Raw genomic sequence first — 17,382 nt, 5'->3', positions numbered from 1 at the left:
GTGGCCAGGGAGTGCAGTGGAGGATGGCCCAGGTGCTTGGGCCCTGCACCCCATGGGAGACCAGGAAAAGCACCTGGCTCCTGGCTCCTGCCATCGGATCAGCGCGGTGCGCCGGCCGCAGCGCGCCGGCCGCGGCGGCCATTGGAGGGTGAACCAACGGCAAAGGAAGACCTTTCTCTCTGTCTCTCTCTCTCACTGTCCACTCTGCCTGTCAAAAAAAAAAAATATATATATATATATATAATGGTGAAACTGAGTGGAGGGTGTTCAAGACTCATGTAATAGCTTTGTCATTACATCATCAGTTCCTTGAATGAACAAAGGGGGAGGGGTGGATTTGCATTTACAAATCTGGAAAAGGATCCCCAGTCATGGCTGGTGTCCCCAGCCCTTAGTAGTCCTACATAACCGATCAAAACTTATGTTCTGGGGTCAGACAGACCTGGGTTTGAATAGCGGGTGTACTATTGCCTAGTTACGGAATCTTTGGCAGCACGGATGCCTACTCTGAGCCTCAGTTTACCCCTCTGTGAAATGGGACCGACAGAAGTCTCCACCACTGCGTGGGACTGCGGTGTGGTTTCAGTTCACGCACGAGTAGCGCATCCTGGAGCAGCAAGAGCATCCCCGTGCTCCTGCTGGCCCCTAACCTGCTCTCACTGGGGCACCCCAGCCCACGTCTGCAGTTATTTTTAGCAGTTATGCGTCTCTAGCACCCGTAACGCGCAGAAGGCAGAACAGGGGCCGCACGCCGCGAGAGCGCATGAGCATTTGTGGTGCTCACTGATGGTCAGTGAGTGAACGCGTGAGTCAGGGAGTTAGCTGTGCCACGCGGGAAGTGTCCTGGGTGGTTCTGGTCCACTTACGCCGTTCTTGTTTCCTCTCTCTAGCAGATCTCAGTCTCCGGAGGAGGTTTGCCCCCCGTCAGCACCTTGACAAACATCCACAGCCTCTCCCACCATAACCCCCAGCAGTCTCAGAACCTCATCATGACCCCCCTCTCTGGAGTCATGGCCATTGCACAAAGTAAGTTCCTCATCGGTCAGAACATGCGGCGGCCGGGAGAAGAGCGGGGAGCCAGCTGGCGTGGTGGGAAGCAGTGCGGGAGGTCCCCTTGGATCTCACCCACGACTCGTGCACTTGATTTAACTTCTTTAGTTTCTCACCTCTCCCCTCAGCAATACTTGGATTGTTTAGCCTAAAACAAGAGAAAATTATGGGATAGATTGGAATCTCAGTCACGGTTCAATAGCTGTGTGTCATGGGTCGAATCACTGAACCGTCATGTGGCTCAATTTCCTTATTGGTAAAATGGGTTGTTGAGGGGCGGACAAAGGGGTTTAGATGCCATCCGGGATGCCCGAGCTCCATATCAGAGGCTTGGGTTCAAGTCCCAGCTCTGCTCTCCTGAGTTCCGCTTCTGCTGATGTGCACCCTGGGATTGTTCAAGTAGCTGGGTCTTGCTGTCCACCTGGAAGACCTGGATTAAGTTCCTGGTTCCTGGCCTCAGCCTGGCCCAGCCCAGCCTGGTTGCTGCTACCTGGGGAGTGAACCAGCAGATAGAAGGAGACCTCTCTGTCTGTCGCTCTTTGTGTCTCTGTGCCTTTCAAATAAATAACTGGTTTTTTTGTTTGTTTGTTTGTTTGTTTTAAGATTTATTTGAAAGGCAAAGTTAGAGAGGGAAAGACAGAGAGGTCTTCCATCCGCTGGTTCACTCCCTACATGGCTGCATTGGAGGGAGCTGGACTGATCCGAAGCCAGGAGCCAGGAGCTTCTTCCAGGTCTCTCACGTGGGTGCAGGGGCCCAAGCACTTAGGCCATCTTCTGCTGCTTTCCTGGGTTGATTAGCAGGGAGCTGGATTGGAAGTAGAGCAGCCAGGACTCAAACCAGCGCCTATAAGGGGTGCTGGCATCGCAGGCAGCGGCTTTACCTGCGGCACCACAGCACCATCCCTGTAAATACCTATTTTGTAGAATGACCTATTGAGGTAATCACATGACAGGGAATCTATAAATGTGTAAAGCATTGTCTGCTTTTGTGTTCATTCCTGTCCCTCGGCATGCAGTGTATTTTCCAGAAGGTTCTTCGTGCTGATAAAGATGGAGCAAGGTGTGACGGGCTTCCTCCTAAATGGGGAGTTTGCGTGGTGTTCCAGACTCCATAAGCAGAGCTGAAGTTGCACTGCAGGAGGACCCAAGGGAGGCTGTCGTAGTGTCTCTGGGCTTTGAAAACTTTAAAGACAACTAGGCTGCTTGCACACGTGCCTGCAGACAGGTGAGCAGGCTGGGGCCTCCCTGCTGCTCTGCACCAGGGCTGTGCCCCACCGCAGACGGGCCGGTGCAGGCCGTGGGGAGGCTGAAGCAGGCTCCAGCTGTTGCTGTCTTTCTAAGAGGTTGCTTATTGATTTTTTTAAAGATTTATTTATTTAGGCCAGTGCCGCGGCTCACTAGGCTAATCCTCTGCCTGCGGCGCCGGCACACGGGGTTCTAGTCCCGGTAGGGGCGCCGGATTCTGTCCCAGTTGCTCCTCTTCCAGTCCAGTTCTCTGCTGTGGCCCGGGAGTGCAGTGGAGGATGGCCCAAGTGCTTGGGCCCTGCACCCACATGGGAGACCAGGAGGAAGCACCTGGCTCCTGGCTTCGGATCGGCGCAGCGCGCTGGCCGTGGCAGCCGTTTCGGGGGTGAACCAACGGAAAGGAAAGGAAGACCTTTCTCTCTGTCTCTCTTTCACTGTCTAACTCTGCCTGTCAAAAAAAAAAAAAAAAAAGATTTATTTATTTATTTGAAAGGCAGAGGGAGAGAGAAAGTTTCCATCTGCTGATTCACCCCTCAGATGGCTGCAACAGCTGGGACAGGACCACGCTGAAGTCAGGAACCAGGAACTCCATCCAGGTCTCCTACCTGGGTGGCAGGAACTCAAGGACTTGAGCTGTCATCCACTGCCTCCCGGGTGCATTTGCCGGGACTTGGGTCAGAAGCAGAACAGCTGGGACTCGAACCCACACTCTGATCTGGGATGTGGGCGTTCCAAGCTGTGGTCAGCCTGCTGTGCTGTGACACCTGCCCCTTCTCTGAGAGCCTCAGTGTCCATGAGTGTTCGGTGTATTTTCAGCTGCGCTATGACAGCTCAGGGCAGGTCCTGGCTTCTGGAAAGCATCACCGTGACCCTTGGAAACTGTCCCGAAATGGCTTGCGGGAGGCCTGCCGCTGGCCCATGACATGAGTCTCTTGCTTTGGGCCTGGTGTTGCCTCCTTGTCCTCTTGGCCTCCCTCGTGTCTGGTGCCGGTGGCGCTGTCTCTGTTTCCGTCCCGCCTTTTCCTTTCCTTCCCTCTGCTGTCCCTGAGATGGCGCCTAGATCGCAGCTGAAAAGGATGACTTACATGTGTTAGGGCAGAATGGAGTGAACACAGGAGACACGCAAGTGTGTTCAATGAGTGAGTGTGGCTCTCGCTCTGCCCCTAGCTGCTTGGAAGTGGACGCACTCTGCTGATGGTTTTGCAGGAGAATGGGAATGGAGAAGCCTTTAGAGGACTCACAAAATACAAAATGATTTTGAATTTACTGCCTTTTCTCTGGGGCCCTGGTATATGGAATGTGGTAACCTTAGTAGTACCAGGATACCTGAAAACAGCGTGCTTGCCTTCTGGAAGATTCGAGTAAAAGGCTCATGGATAAGCTATCCCACTTCTGTATTTCTACAACCAGCGCCATCCACAAACCCGCAGAGTGCCCCACTTACCTTCCTTTTTCCCACAAGAAGCTTTTTTTTTTTAAGATTTATTTATTTATTTGAAAGTCAGAGTTATGGAGAGAGAGAAGGAGAGGCAGAGAGAGAGAAAGAGAGAGGTCTTCCATCCACTGGTTCACTCCCCAATTGGCCACAACCGCTGGAGCTGCACCTATCAGAAGCCAGGAGCCAGGAGCTTCTTCTGAATCTCCCATGTGGGTGCAGGGGCCCAAGCACTTGGGTCATCCTCTACTGCTTTCCTAGGCCATAGCAGGGAGCTGGATTGGAAGTAGAGCAGCCGGGACTCGAACCGGCACCTATAGGGGATGCTGGCACTGCAGGCGGCGGCTTTACCTGCTGTGCCACAGCGCCGGCCCCCACACTGAAAGGCACAGTTACCTGTTCTTTCTTTTTTAGGCATCATCTGACTAGCATTTTCCCTGCGGCTGGTCCTTAGTTTTTAGTTTTTTCCTCCTATTTCCCCCACCCCTGCTTCCCTGCCTTCTCACAATGACCTTCATCTCCTGCTGCAGATGGGCCAGACTGGAGTGTGTCCCAGCCACAGAGGGGCGGGTGTGTGTTGCATACATGCTTGGGGTGGACAGAGAATGAAGGGTGAGGAGCTTGGTGGAGACACAGTGGCCCCGCCTGTGAGGTGCTGGGATGGAGAGTTGGTTGTGGCATCCTCATTTCGCTGATTCAGAAGTTGTGGGGTTCAGGGGTCCTGCCCCAGCTCTGCAGGGCCCACAGAGGAAGCGACAGGGACAGCACATCACTTGGCGGTGCCCAGTCCTCACTCTCTGCTTTCCTGCTGGACTGGGTGGCAGGCTACTGAAGCAGGCACCCAGCCCCCAAAAACAAAGGAAGAGGCCAACACCCACACCCCTGCTGAGCCAGGATGACATCAGCCTGGATCCTGGAAGAGAGGGAAGGTGCTGACTCATCAAGTCCTGGGCGGTGCCCAAGAGTGTGTGTCTCTTTCAGAGCTCTCCCGGATGATTCCGGGCCAGCACTGTGGTGTAGCGGGTTTGAACTGCAGCCTGCGTTGCTGGCATCCCACATCAGAGTACCGATTTGAGTCCGGGCCACTCTGCTTCCGATCTGGCTCCCTATTAATGTGCCTGGGAAAGCAGCAGATGATGGCCTAAGTACTTGGTCTCCTGCCACCCATGTGGGAGACCCGGATAGAGTTCCTGGCTCTTAGCTTTGGCCTGGCCCAGCCCCACCCTAGAGTGGCCATTTGGGGATTGAACCAGTTGATTGAAAATTCTCTGTCTCTCCCCTCTTTCCCTGTCACTCTGCTTTTCAAATAAAATGAATCTAAACAAGCAAACTAAAACCCAAAAAACTCAGTCTTCAAATGCCATGTGCTCTGCGCAGGATAATTTACTCTTCTTCTTCTTTTTTTTTTTAAAGATTTATTTATTTATTTGAAAGTCAGAATGACGGAGAGAGGGAAGGAGAGGCAGAGGAGAGGTCTTCCATCCGCTGGTTCACTCCCCAGATGGCAGCAATGGCCAGAGCTGTGCTGATCTGAAGCCAGGAGCCAGGAGCTTCTTCTGGGTCTCCCACACAGGTGCAAGGGCCCAAATCTTCTACTGCTTTCCCAGGCCATAGCAGAGAACTGGACTGGAAGTGGAGCAACCGGGTCTTGAACCAGCACCCATAGGGGATGCCAGTGCTTCAGGCAAGGGTGTTAACCTGCTGTGCCACAGCACCAGACCCTAATTTGCTCTTCTTGACAGACATTTTCTAAACAGGGCAGCAGCCATGGCTTCTGGGGGGGGGGGGGGGAGACCAGCAAGTTCTAGCTCCTAGGACAGGGAGATGCTAAGTGAGAGGTGTGGAAGTGAAACAGGATAGCAGGGTGCCAGGAGATGCTGGCTGGGGGGAAGCGAGTGGACTTCCCTGGGAGCTGCTGGTGCAGCCGGCTCCCTTTCACGAAGGCTCTCGAGGTGTCCCTCTGCATCTGCCCAGACAGAGGCCTTCTCCTGGATTTCTTTCTTCATCCCATTCTCCACCCCTCGCCCCTTTCCTGAAAGCAAGAACAAAGGAACATTGGCAGTTCCTGGACAGCGGTCCGAGTTTCTCATCTCCTGGTCCTCTAGTCCTCACTCCAACCCAACCTCAGCTGCCTTCCCCAGGGTCCTGCCCAGGGAGAAGATAAAAGGCTTGGGTACCAGGGGACCCAGTCCTCATGGGGGCGGTGTGCAGTGTCCAGAGGCTCAGGGGATAGCCACAGTGCCAGAGATGGCAAGCCTGCAACTGCCAAGGGCCAACCTGTAATCTACTGCTTCCCCCGTCCAAGACCTGGGCCTCTTGATGCTACCAGATGCGATCTGCCCATTTCAGGGGCAGGGTCTTGCAGTGAAGATGCCACTCAGGATTCCCATATCCTGAATGGGACAGCCTGGGTTCCAGTCCCAGCTCTGCTCCTGATTCCAGCTTCCTGCCAATGTGCACACTTGGGGGCCCACGTTGGAGGCCCAGATTGAGTTCCCAGCTCCTGAGGGACTCAAAACCTTTCCCAGGGTCTTGGCACAGCCTCCTAATGAGAGTCTCCAGACTCCCAGGATTGTGGGAGTAGTTTTGCTGTCAATCAATTTGCAGGTGCCTGCACCCTCCTGCCCTCTACTGGAAACATAGATCCGGGCAGTGCGCTGTGCCCTAGGGTGCCCAGCTTCAGCTTTGCCCAGTGTGGCATGGGGGCAGTGGGCAGGTAGAGTCAGCTTTCCCCGGGCTGAGTCTGGGCGGTCACAGGATGCCTCTGGGAGACTCTCAGGCTGTGGTCAGGTCCGTGCCACAGCTCCCCGTGACTTCGTAGCAAGCTGATTGATCTCTCCCAGCCTCTGCGTCTCTGCCCCTGAAGTCCCTTCCCAAATGATGGTGTGCTCAGGCACTCAGCCCAGCATTCGGCGGTGTCACCAGCCGCTCCCCGCTCCACAGACTCGCATGCAGCCTTGCTGACCTCTCCCTCTTGCTCCCACAGGCCTCAACTCGTCCCAAGCCCAGAGCGTCCCCGTCATCAACAGTGTGGCCGGCAGCCTGGCAGCCTTGCAGCCCGTGCAGTTCTCCCAGCAGCTGCACAGCCCCCACCAGCAGCCCCTCATGCAGCAGAGCCCCGGCAGCCACATGGCCCAGCAGCCCTTCATGGCTGCTGTGACCCAGCTACAGAACTCGCACAGTAAGGACACGAGCGGGCCAGGGGATGGAGCCCCTCCCCCCCTCACCGCCACTTCCCTCCCTGGTTGTGCATTTCCTCAGAAAGGAGCAGGCTTGCTCCCTGCCAACAACCAAGCCAGTCAATTTCTCAACCGTAATTCTTCCATGTTGTTGTGCCCGTTCTAGTCCTCTTGCCTAGCCTCAGGTGCCCAGGGCAAGGTTTGGTGTGGCAGCAGCATGGGCCCACCTGTAAAGGGCTGGGAGACAGATGGCAGGTGGAGCACATGCCAGTTTGCCATTCCAGCACCCAGGGAAGAGACATCACCAATAGGCCAAAGCACCCTTTCCCAACGAGCCTCAACTTAGCTTTTTGAATCCAAAATTCAATCTGCAAAAAGCTACTTCCAGATAATCAAGGTTGCCCTTTAATTGGCATCCTGTTTGCCTGCCTAAAATAGAAGACTTTCTAGAGTAACTCTGCCCTCCAGTTTATCCACCACACACATCTCTAACCAGGAGCCCTGGACCTAGGTGCAAAACGCCACCTGTGTGTCATCCTGGGTGTCTGCTCCTGACACAGAGGCTGCTCCCCATTTCTGCACCTCCCCATTGTCTACCTGTTTTTTGCCTTCCATCCTGAACCCCAGGCCCCTGGTCCTCCAGCCATGGCCCCCACCCCAGCCTAGGAGCTTGGGAAGGAGCCTTGGAGCAGGCGGACATCCTGTGCTCTCCTCTTCTTCGGGACCAAAGGGAAGTGTGCGGTGTGGAGTTAGCCTGGGGCCAGACTGGACTCCTGACTCCAGCAGGTAGCACGCTGAGGGAGCACAGCAGATTCTGTCTGTCTTCGTCCCTAGGGCTCAGTCCCCCGTGCAGGCAGGGGAGCTGCTTCCTGAGCCCCGGCTCGCATTCCAGTCACGTTTTTGCAGCTTCTGAGATCTGCCGCAGCCTGGCAGTGTGACTCCCACTTGCCCACTGCCCCGGGCAGTCTCCCTCGGTGGCCAGGCCTAGGTGGGACAGCTGAGGCCGTGGACCAGGCAGTGCCCAGCCTCCCTGCATGGGAAGGGCAAGCAGAGGCAGGCCCGTGACCTTCAGCCCAGTTGGTCGATACTGGAGGACTCCTCGGTGGGCTCCGTGTCCTGGGATCCCTTGGGCCCTGCGTCACACCAAGCGCCCACGTGCATCTGTCATTTGGTCATGTGACTGGAATTTGCACGAGGCTCAGGGACAGCTCCCAGGCATGCAGAAGCTCCAGACTTGTGGAGAAGCACTAAAAACCACTGAAACTCAAATTCTGTGCTCCCAGAATTTCATTCTCAATCCAGTCTTCTTTGGGCCATTGTCTTACGTCTCTGTGATGTCATAAAGCTGCTGTGATGTCATAAAGCTTTGGTACCATTTTATGCAAACTGCATCAGCTCAGAATGATGCAACCAATTATCCCGTGTCTGATTGAAATTGTTGCTCAGTCGACAGCTGCTGCCCTGAGACCTGGCATTCTTGTCTTGGCCAGGGAATTCACATCTGCCCGTTACATAGAACTCCTTTAGGCTTCAAATCTCAAAGGCACCACACGTGCCCACGGGGCACTTGCTGAAGCCTTGACACCTATATTTTATAGAGGGTCGGGGGAGCATTTACACTAGGCAAGGCTATTTATTAACCTGGTACAAAGTACTTTAAGCATAGCGTCTTGTAAGCCGGCAACAAATAGCATCCCCATTTTATAGATGAGGAGACTGAGGTTGAGTCACTTGACTAAGGAGCGCAGATTTAGCCACGTTGCACCACCCCTGCACAGGTGACCATCACCCACTTCCATCTACCCAGGGAAAGAGGAGCTATGTGGAGGGTCAGGGGGAGGGGACTAGGTGTGTGTGGGGGTGTGTGCCTAGATGTGCACCTTGACTTTGTCCCCACTCTGTCTCTACAGTGTACACACACAAGCAGGAACCCCCCCAGTATTCCCATACTTCCCGGTTTCCGTCGGCCATGGTGGTCTCAGACACCAGCAGCATCAGTACGCTCACCAACATGTCTTCCAGCAAACAGGTAATGCGGGCAAGACGGGTCCGGGGCTGGGGGTGATGACTCAAGGCTGTGGACATGGCACAGAGGCAGCAAGCGTGTCTCTCTGGGGGCCCCCTCCCAAGGCTCTGTGAGTTACTTGCAGAAAGACTAGCGGGCGTGCTACGTGAGCAGTGAAGTCTGATGGTTACTGGAGCCTGGATGACGTGCAGCTGTTAGGCACTGAGAATGCGTAGTGAGTGCCCAGTGATCGACTGATGACTAGGAAAGAGGTCTGGGGGAGGTGGGTAGACCCCCTGCTGAGTTCCATGCTTTGCAGGAAGGATCCTTGCAGGTCCACAAAGTAGTGAGAGAGTAGAGAGTCAGCCCCAGGGCTGACCCTCCCCGGCCAGGACCCCTGCTGGACCCAGAACTCTGTCTACTCCGAGGGAGCTTCCATGGGGGCTCCCCAGGAAGCAGCCAGGTCTTTCCAGGGTCCGCATTCGCCTGGTGTTTTATCAGGAAGCTTGGAGTCCACTTCCTGGTGTGCTGAAAGTGGGGAATCTAGCGGCTTAGTCATCATTTTGCCGGATGACTGATTCCCACCTCCTTGTCCAGGTGACAAAGCCATAGAAACAGATGGCCAGCAGCCAGGCTCATCGCTGTCTCCTGGGCAGGCGGGCTGCAAGGGGGACACTGAGTTAGAAAACAGGAAGTTAGAAAGCAGGACGAGATGTCTGAACACGGTTCCAGAGCAACACAATAAGACCTTTTAGCAGCTGGGGTCTGTGCAATGTGGGAACTGTTTGGCCTTTATCGATTCCTAGATAAGTAAGCAACAGCCTTGAACTTCATATCAGAGGCTCTCAGCAGGATTTGGTCTCAGTGATGGCCTTTTTCCCATCTGAGCCCTGCCAATCACATTCCATCCACCACCATGTGTTTCTGGGTCATTTCGTTCATGGGCTTGCTCTGCCCTTCCCCCCATCTCCTCCCAGCCGTAGCGCATGGTGGAGCAGCTGGTTCTAGGCTCGGTCCTGCCATTCTCTCGGTCACCTTGGCCTCTCTGAACCTTTGTTTTTTCATCTGTAAAATGAGCTTTGTAAGGTGTCCTTCTCCTAAAGATGCAGCCGGCCCAGGTGGATTAAGCACCTGGCACAACTTGGGCACTGGAACATGCACACAGCCTGGCGGGCCAGGCTCTGGAGTCGGGGGCAGAGGGCGAGGTGTGTGGGACCTGCCTGGCCCCTGTTCTCTCACCCAATCACCCAATGGAAGATGAAAGGACAACCCCCCACCACCCTCCCCTCCGCCTCCCGTGCGATTTCCCACTCTTTGTAGTGAGCAGGGAAAACATTTATCTGTGCTCACAAATCTCAATCCGGGGGGCAGCCAGGCGCAGCGGCCCTGCTTGGGAATACCGTCCCCTTTGAAAGGTTTATCAATCCATCTGCCGCTCAGTCAGCCCCAGACAGCACCGTGATTAATTATTCCTGTCTTTCCCAAGTTGACTTTGATGCTTGCTTGCTGAAACAAGTCCTCTGGATTCAGGAAATGGTCTCTTAATCAAAATGCTTCAAGATGCTCTCAGAGTCGCTGCCCAGCAGCCCCCGGCTGGCTTCTCCCCTCCGTTGCACGGAGTGGCAGCCGATCCTGAAGCTGACGGGCAGCCTTCTAGAACCACCCCAAGTGCTCGGACATGGCAGGGATCCGGCAGTAGAAGCATTTCTTTGATGAGGAGGATTATGCTTGCTTAGGAGGGATTAAAACCCAAAACACTCATGTAGCACTTGGCAGCTTATGCTTCTCAGGGACACGATCACATCATTTTATTGCCACCTTCAAAGTACAAAGAAATAAACTGAGACTCAGAGATAGTGAGTGACCTGCCCAAGGTCACACGGGTGATAAATTCTAGACCTGGACCTCCAGACTTTGGCCTTTGACTCCACATCCTGGGCTCCTTCCGCCTGCACAGCACCTGCCGTCCAGGACTCAGCTTTGAAATTCCCCTGCTAACTCCTGCTGCTCTCCTTGGCTCCCATGATCAAGGACAGGAGTAGAAATTGGGCCCAGGTGCTGTATTCCAAGCGGGACACTTCGTTCCTGCAATCTGAAGAAGGACTAGTGAAGGCAGAATGACATGAAAGGGGGGGCACGCTCCTGACGGCAAAGGTAGTCCACTGTTTGTGCAGACTCTGCTCCTAAGGCTTAGACATGATACCCCAAAGAGATCTGCCCGCAGTTCTGCCTTTTGTTTGTTTTAAAGTACGATCTTCCAAAAGAGATCTCAAGACCACCGCTGGGTATCCACGGGCAGCTGGGGTGCGGAGAGAGAAGGAGTCTTTGGTCAAATGCGTGCGGGGACCGCTGTGTTGAACAGAGTGGAACACCGCTGGGCAGGGCTCCTCAGAACACTGGTGGCTGTACCGAAGCGGGAACCAGCACGCCCCGTGCTGGGGTCAGAGAGCCCCCATCGTGGGCAAAGGTGACAGGATAAGCCCACAGCCCTGGGCCCCTCCCAGCTCCCTCACTCCCTGCCACGTGACCTTGGGCAGTTGCCTCTCCACGGCGAGACGCAGTGTCTGCACCTATGAATGGGGGCAATCCCACCTCCACAAAATGTTTGAAGTACCTAATGGGGTATCTGCTGCTCCCCATCCCTGTCCCTTCTGTGTGGGATCGCGTGGGAGACAGCCGTCTCTCCTTCCTCCCACTCCTCCGCTACTTAGCTTGTTGCTAGGTCCACCCGTGGGCAGAGGAGGTTGTGAGGATAACATTGCTGAGGGCTAGGACGCCTCTCAAGTGCGTCCCGCCTCCTGGGCCAGGACTCCAGACTCCTGTTTCCATTTTCCTGTTGACACACAAGTACTCTGTCACCTACCTCCCAGGATCAAAGCAAGCAGTGGGGGGCTTCTCAAAAGCACATGAGCCCTTTTGTGTTTAGCCAAATGCCTGGGCTATAGTAGCTGTTCAAGAAATACGGGATGGACAGACGTATGAATTCAGAACCAGTATTTTCAGATGGACTCCCACTTTCCAGGCAGCACTCCAACTGCTTCTCTATCTTACCTTCCCTGGCCAACTCTCTCATTCGTCCTGCAAGGTAGATATTTTTAGGCCTGATTTACAGAGCAGTGAACAGAATCTGAGATGGGGGAGGAGCAGGTGTGGTCAAGTTGACAGAGATGATACATTCCGGGGCTGTACTTCCAGGCTGTAGTCTTCCTTCTTACTCCAAATCCGTTAACCACCACTCACCTTCCAGGATCTATTTTTAAGCACCCATAACAATGACCCAAGGTTATACAGGCAGGAGGCCAAAGCCAGGATTTGAACTTGTGCCTGTGTTGTCAACACAGACATGCCTTCGGGGCCTTGGGGATGGCGGCTCAGGAACCCCAGGCTGGGACTTGTCTGCTGCCAAGAATCCTCCTGCAGCCACTGCCGTGTGGCCTTTGCAGGGCTTGTGCCCGCCTCTCGTCCTCGGCGCTGGGGTGCGAGCAAGTTACCATCAGAGTGGGTTTGTGCCCGAGCTCTTGCATGGCAACGCCCTCCCCGCTGGAGACAAGACCACAGCGAGCCCTGACTTCCGTAAGAACAAGTGTGGGCAGGCTTTGAGCTGACTGCTGTTGCCACAACTTTCTCTGCCCACTGCTTCACTTCCTAGTTTATGGAGAGGGCAAGAGAGGACCCCCAGAGGATTCGCCAGGCCAGGGGGCTGACCCGTCACAGTTGAGCAGCCCCACCATAAACCCCTGGCAGCTCCCGCCCCCAGCCTTCCTCCCCCCGGGGTGGTGAGGCGAGGATTAGGAGCACTGACCTGGGAGTCAGGCAGGTGCCAGCACAAGAGTCCCCCAGTTTCTACCTGTACGGCCTCAGCAAAGCGTCTGAGCATCTTTACCTGCCCAAAGAGGAGGAGGATGGTTTTGCACCTGCTTGTTGGAAGGACTCATTGCCAGAGGACTCGTCACCACTTTGCTTGGGGAATACCCAGGCAGCGGAACCGGCTCCCACTCAGCTTCCCCTGAGTGTGTGGAGAGCCTGTGGGGGAGGTTTTCAAATGACAAGGAGCATTTCTGTCCCCACGTTGCCCCACTCGGAAGGCAGAAGCAGGTGGTCCAGGAGAGACTTAACAGCCCAGGCTTTGCTAAGTCACTCAGTGCCTCTTTCAGCCCCACTTGGCTCATCTGTGACGTGGGAGGCACAGTCATCACGTTTCACTAGCAGAGCTACCGCCGTCTTCCCTGGGTTCATAGTATCAGAAGACAGTTACCTGCACTGGCTTTGGCCACGTCCTCCTGCCGATGGCCTCTGTCCTCAAACCGCACGGGGTCCCACTCCCTGACCCCGGCCTCCCTGCATCCAATGCTCCCTGTTCAGCCTCCGTCTGTGACACAGCCAGTCACTTCCCGCTTTTGACCCTTGGGTTATGGGACACTGCCGCTCCCGGTTCTCCTGTGGCACGACTGGCAGCTGCCCGTCCGCTGAGCCGGCAGCTCAACTTCCCAGCGGGTGGGAGCTGCACGGCCCTAGGGCTCATTCTTCGGCCTCCTCTCACCTGTGCTCACGCCTGGGGGCGGGAGGGTCTCCTTCAGTCCCCTGGCTCTGGATCAATAATCCTGTCCCCATGCCAGTCCTGCCCACTGAGTGCCCACTCATGAACCTGGTGCATCTGTGGCAGGGTCGTATGTGTGCCGAGCGCGAGGTTATTTCAACATGTTCGTGGAAGATGGGTGTCCTCTTTTAATCCAGGAAGCGTTGAAGTCCCTCGTAGATCTCATAAGCCTTCCAAATCGCATGTAGCTGAGATAGGAGCTCCGCGGTTTGCCCGAGTCGCTCCCTTCTTAGGAAGTGACAGTGCCCCTCAGTCGCTCTGGGTCTTTTGCTGCACCCCACACTGGCAGGGCATTGGCAGGTTTGGCTGGGGGAGGGGAGGGCTTTGACGTACAGCCTGCATCTGACCATTCCCCACCACTTCCGGTGGACTGTCCTCAGCCAAGCCCAGGTCCCTCCTTGTCTTGCTCTTCTCCTTCCGTGGCCCTGAACTTTTTTCCTGCTCCCGCCCTTGCTCTGCAGCGGCCAGAGCGATCTTTCCCTGCGTGAATCTTCCTGGTAGTTTTCCGTGAATGGAGACTGGTGTGTGATCAGCACGCTGCCAGTGTCGCCACTCTCGTGCCTGGCTGGCTGCACCGCAGCGGCCCCGGGGCACCTGCACCTGCAGCCTCTGGCCCGGACACTCCCTCCTGCCGGCTTTGCCTGCTTGCTCCAACGCTGCCGCCTTCGAGGCCTGCCCCGATGGCCCTCCCCTGGTGCTGCCCTCTTCCCTCAGGTTAACAGCGCTCGCCGCCCTGTGGCGTGCTCCTCTCTGTGCACACAGGCACACTGGCTTATTTGTGCTCTGCTCAAATCCCTGACTAGGAAGTGGCCTCTGTGAGGTGGTGGAGATCTTGTTTGCAGCTGCAGCCCCGAGCCCCAGCGATGTGAAATGAATAAATGACAGCCGTGGAAGAATTAAAGGCACGGATGTGTGCAAAGCCCTCAGCACGGCCCCTGGCACACAGTAGGGCCTCCTGCCCCAGACGATGGGGCGGAGCCCTCCTCTGCCAGCTGTCTCAGACCAAGGCGCTCAGGGATCCTCAGGGATCCTCAGGGCCAGGCTGAGCGGGGCTGGGGGTGCTGGGCCCCTAGCTCCGAGGGCCCCCAGTGTACCCCTTATCAGATGTTTGTGTTTAGACTCTGAAGGGGGCAAATAACTCTAGTCCCTTTGACAACATTTCGGGCCCTGCCACCATTTTATTATGTGAGCAAACATGTGATAGCTGGGAAGCCCATCCCTAACGACAGGCCATAGAATCCCGCTGGCGTCGCCTTATCTGCTCTTCTTGTTTGCTCTTCTATTGAAACCTGCAAGGTCACAAGCCATTTTCTCTCTCCTCCACCTGAAATCTGAAAATTGGGAAAGGCCGAGAGTGGCAGGCAGAGAGACTTGAGAATGGGGGTGGGCGGAGGGAGGAAGAGGAGGCAAAGGGCGGGCATTAGGGGGCCCTGACCACAGCCTCAAGAATGTAGAAGGGTCAGCGACCTCGCTCCTCACGTAAGCACGCGGCTCGGGCCCGCCCCCCGAGAGTAGGAGGGCCTGCCGGTGCCGACCGCCAGTCTAAGGACTTCTGTCTATCGCCTCGTCTAATCCACGGCAGCCTCCGTTTTACAGGTGGAGAAACTGAGGCCTGAGGCTTGACCCAGAGCACCACGCTGAGTAGGGGGCACACTGACCGCAGAGCACCTCGGGAACACAGCCAGGGGCTGCTGGGAACTGTTCGACTCTGGCTCACAGCCTCCCAATTCTGAACTCTGGGACAGTTCACCAACTCTCTGAGCCTCATTTACCTAATCTGTAAAATGGACACGCTCGTCCCTTCCTGTCGGGCTGTGGTTGGCAGCCCTGGTTCATGAGGTGATAGTGGTAGGAGTGTGTGTGTGTTGGGTGGGGGAACAATCTGAGAGAAGCCCCCGAGCCTTAAGACAGAATCTTCAGGGCTGACCCAAGCGAAAGGGAGGGAAGAGACCAAGGCAAGTCAGGAGGAGAGCTACGGTGTTCACGATGTTCAGAGGAGCGAGGGGCAGGCTCTGGGACTGGAGGGTCCCTGAGGGCGCTGTGGTTCTTCGCAGAGTGCTTCCCAGCCATTCGGGGCCTCCAGCCCCTGGCCCACTGGGCAGGACAGCCCCAGGACCCTTCCCCTGGTCCCCCATGGTCAGGAACCTCGGAACGCACCTTGCAGTTCCCGAGCGGCTTCCCTGCTGGGGAGTTGGAGAAAGTGGCGGTTTTCTCACGGGCTCCTGGACTTGCTGCTCCAAGCTCAGCAGCCTTGGCACAGTGCTGATCAAGGTTATTAGAACTGCAGCTTCCTGTGCCTGCCCCAGGCCGTTGAATCCGAATCAAAAGGCTACATTTTAACGGGTTCTCTGGGAACGGTCGTGGCTCCATGTAAGTTTGGGAAGTGGCGGTCTGGGGAACTCGGAAACCCCGCTTCCACCCAGCTGCCTTTGCAACCACACAAGCACTCTGTAAAAATCACCGTCCGAGAAAGTGGAGCCCAGCTTCAGGATTAAGCTCACCAGATCTTCAGCTATTCCCTTCTGTCTTCCGAAGTGTCTAGGAAAGCCAGCTCCAAGACTTCCCTAACGGAAGTAGATGTTGCAGGGCCAGCATTGCAGAACAGGGACCAGCACCGAGCCCCCTTCCCTGCTGCCTGAGTTGGGGGGCAGCTCCCTTGGCTCATGACCCATGACCCTACCGAATGCACACAGCTGAGCTCTCTCCCCTCTCTCTCTGCAGTGTCCCCTGCAAGCCTGGTGATGCCCACACATCACTCACTTTGTGCCCAGCAACAAGGACCCTGTTTTCCACACCGTCACCCTCCGGGCAGCTGTCATGGAGAAGCCCAGTGACCTGCCCAGCACGTGGGAGAGGTCCCTGCGCCTACACGACGTCCTGCGCACGCTCAGGAGGTGCCGGCTGAAGCCCAGCTTCCTTTCTGTGCAGTATTGTCCTGATGCCTCTCCCGGGATGTCCAGTCCTCCTGTGTGACCTGGAGGCGGGAGACAGAGGAAGAGAGAAAGCGGTCACGTCCACCCTGGGATCCTTCATCGAACAAACCGATGGGAAAACTTGAATCTGTTACTGAGGCGAGGAGAGGGGGACGCCCGCTGTTGAACTGAGCCAGACACACTGTAAATATCCACAGACTCCCTCCCCTGCTCCGTCCCAGATGATCTCGAGATTTCTTTTAAAGAAGTAAATTTGTCCAATGGGTATAAACTGTAAACTACTGTAATTAAGTGCAATTTCCCTCTGTGTCGCTCCCCTCTGCCCTGTATATAATACTAAAGCGTCTACGTGTTTTCTGTGTAAAGGTCAGAGTTGAAATTTCCAAAGTGACTGTCCCCTCCCCCCAGAGAAACACCTGAAGCAGAAAGCGAAGCCCCTCTCCCCCACCTCAGCCCTGCACACACAGAAGCGCGGCGTCTCTGGACTGACTGCCGCCTAACTCCAGTCTGCTAATGGGAGGACTTGCACGCCCAGGTCCCTGGAGGGACTGAGCGTGGGGTCAGAGTACTGTCCTCGCTTCCTGTGGGGCTGGGGGCTCAGCCAGTGCACCCCCAACAAACCTCAGGGAGGGGAAATTGGCAGGCTGAGAGCAAAAAAAAAAAAATTTAGCATCTCAGAAAACAGCCCATTAAAGCGATTTATTTTATCACTACTCGGAGTCTTGTTTCTGTCTCTGACGTTTCCTCTGCCACGGTGCCACCAAGAACCCGAGGGCCCTGGTCTGCGTGGGCTGTTCCTCCTATGCCACTGGGGCCGTGGAGAGGCAGGTGGCCTTTGCTCGCCGTCATGTGTCTGGTATTAGCTGCTATTCAAAGGAAGGGAGAGTTGATCCCCCAGGTGCCCCTAAGGGCACCTGGTCAGAGCAGGGGTCAGTACC

At 55.6% G+C, this 17,382-nt stretch overlaps 1 protein-coding gene across 10 annotated transcripts in view; it reads left to right on the top strand.

Moving 5' to 3' along the window:
• The window catches only part of HNF1B (HNF1 homeobox B), a 58,217-nt gene extending 41,060 nt beyond the window's left edge, over positions 1–17,157 (top strand). For 6 of the 10 annotated variants that reach the window (XM_008271144.5, XM_008271142.5, XM_089317379.1 and 3 more), the window contains 4 exons: positions 891–1,026; positions 6,717–6,911; positions 8,820–8,938; positions 16,233–17,157. In XM_008271144.5, the coding sequence (XP_008269366.2) occupies positions 891–1,026; positions 6,717–6,911; positions 8,820–8,938; positions 16,233–16,253 (471 nt within the window). In that variant the 3' untranslated portion in view covers positions 16,254–17,157. The remainder of the gene's footprint in view (positions 1–890; positions 1,027–6,716; positions 6,912–8,819; positions 8,939–16,232) is intronic. The other 4 variants (XM_008271145.5, XM_008271143.5, XM_051825476.3 and 1 more) reach the window with 3 other exon arrangements.
• Positions 17,158–17,382: the final 225 nt, after the last annotated feature.

Source organism: Oryctolagus cuniculus, chromosome 17 (genome assembly GCF_051225735.1).
Source record: "Oryctolagus cuniculus isolate XC-2025 breed Fujian yellow rabbit chromosome 17, ASM5122573v1, whole genome shotgun sequence".
NCBI lineage: Eukaryota > Metazoa > Chordata > Mammalia > Lagomorpha > Leporidae > Oryctolagus > Oryctolagus cuniculus.
The sequence above is the reverse complement of the archived record's forward strand: the minus strand, read 5'-3'. Positions and strand labels throughout refer to the sequence as shown.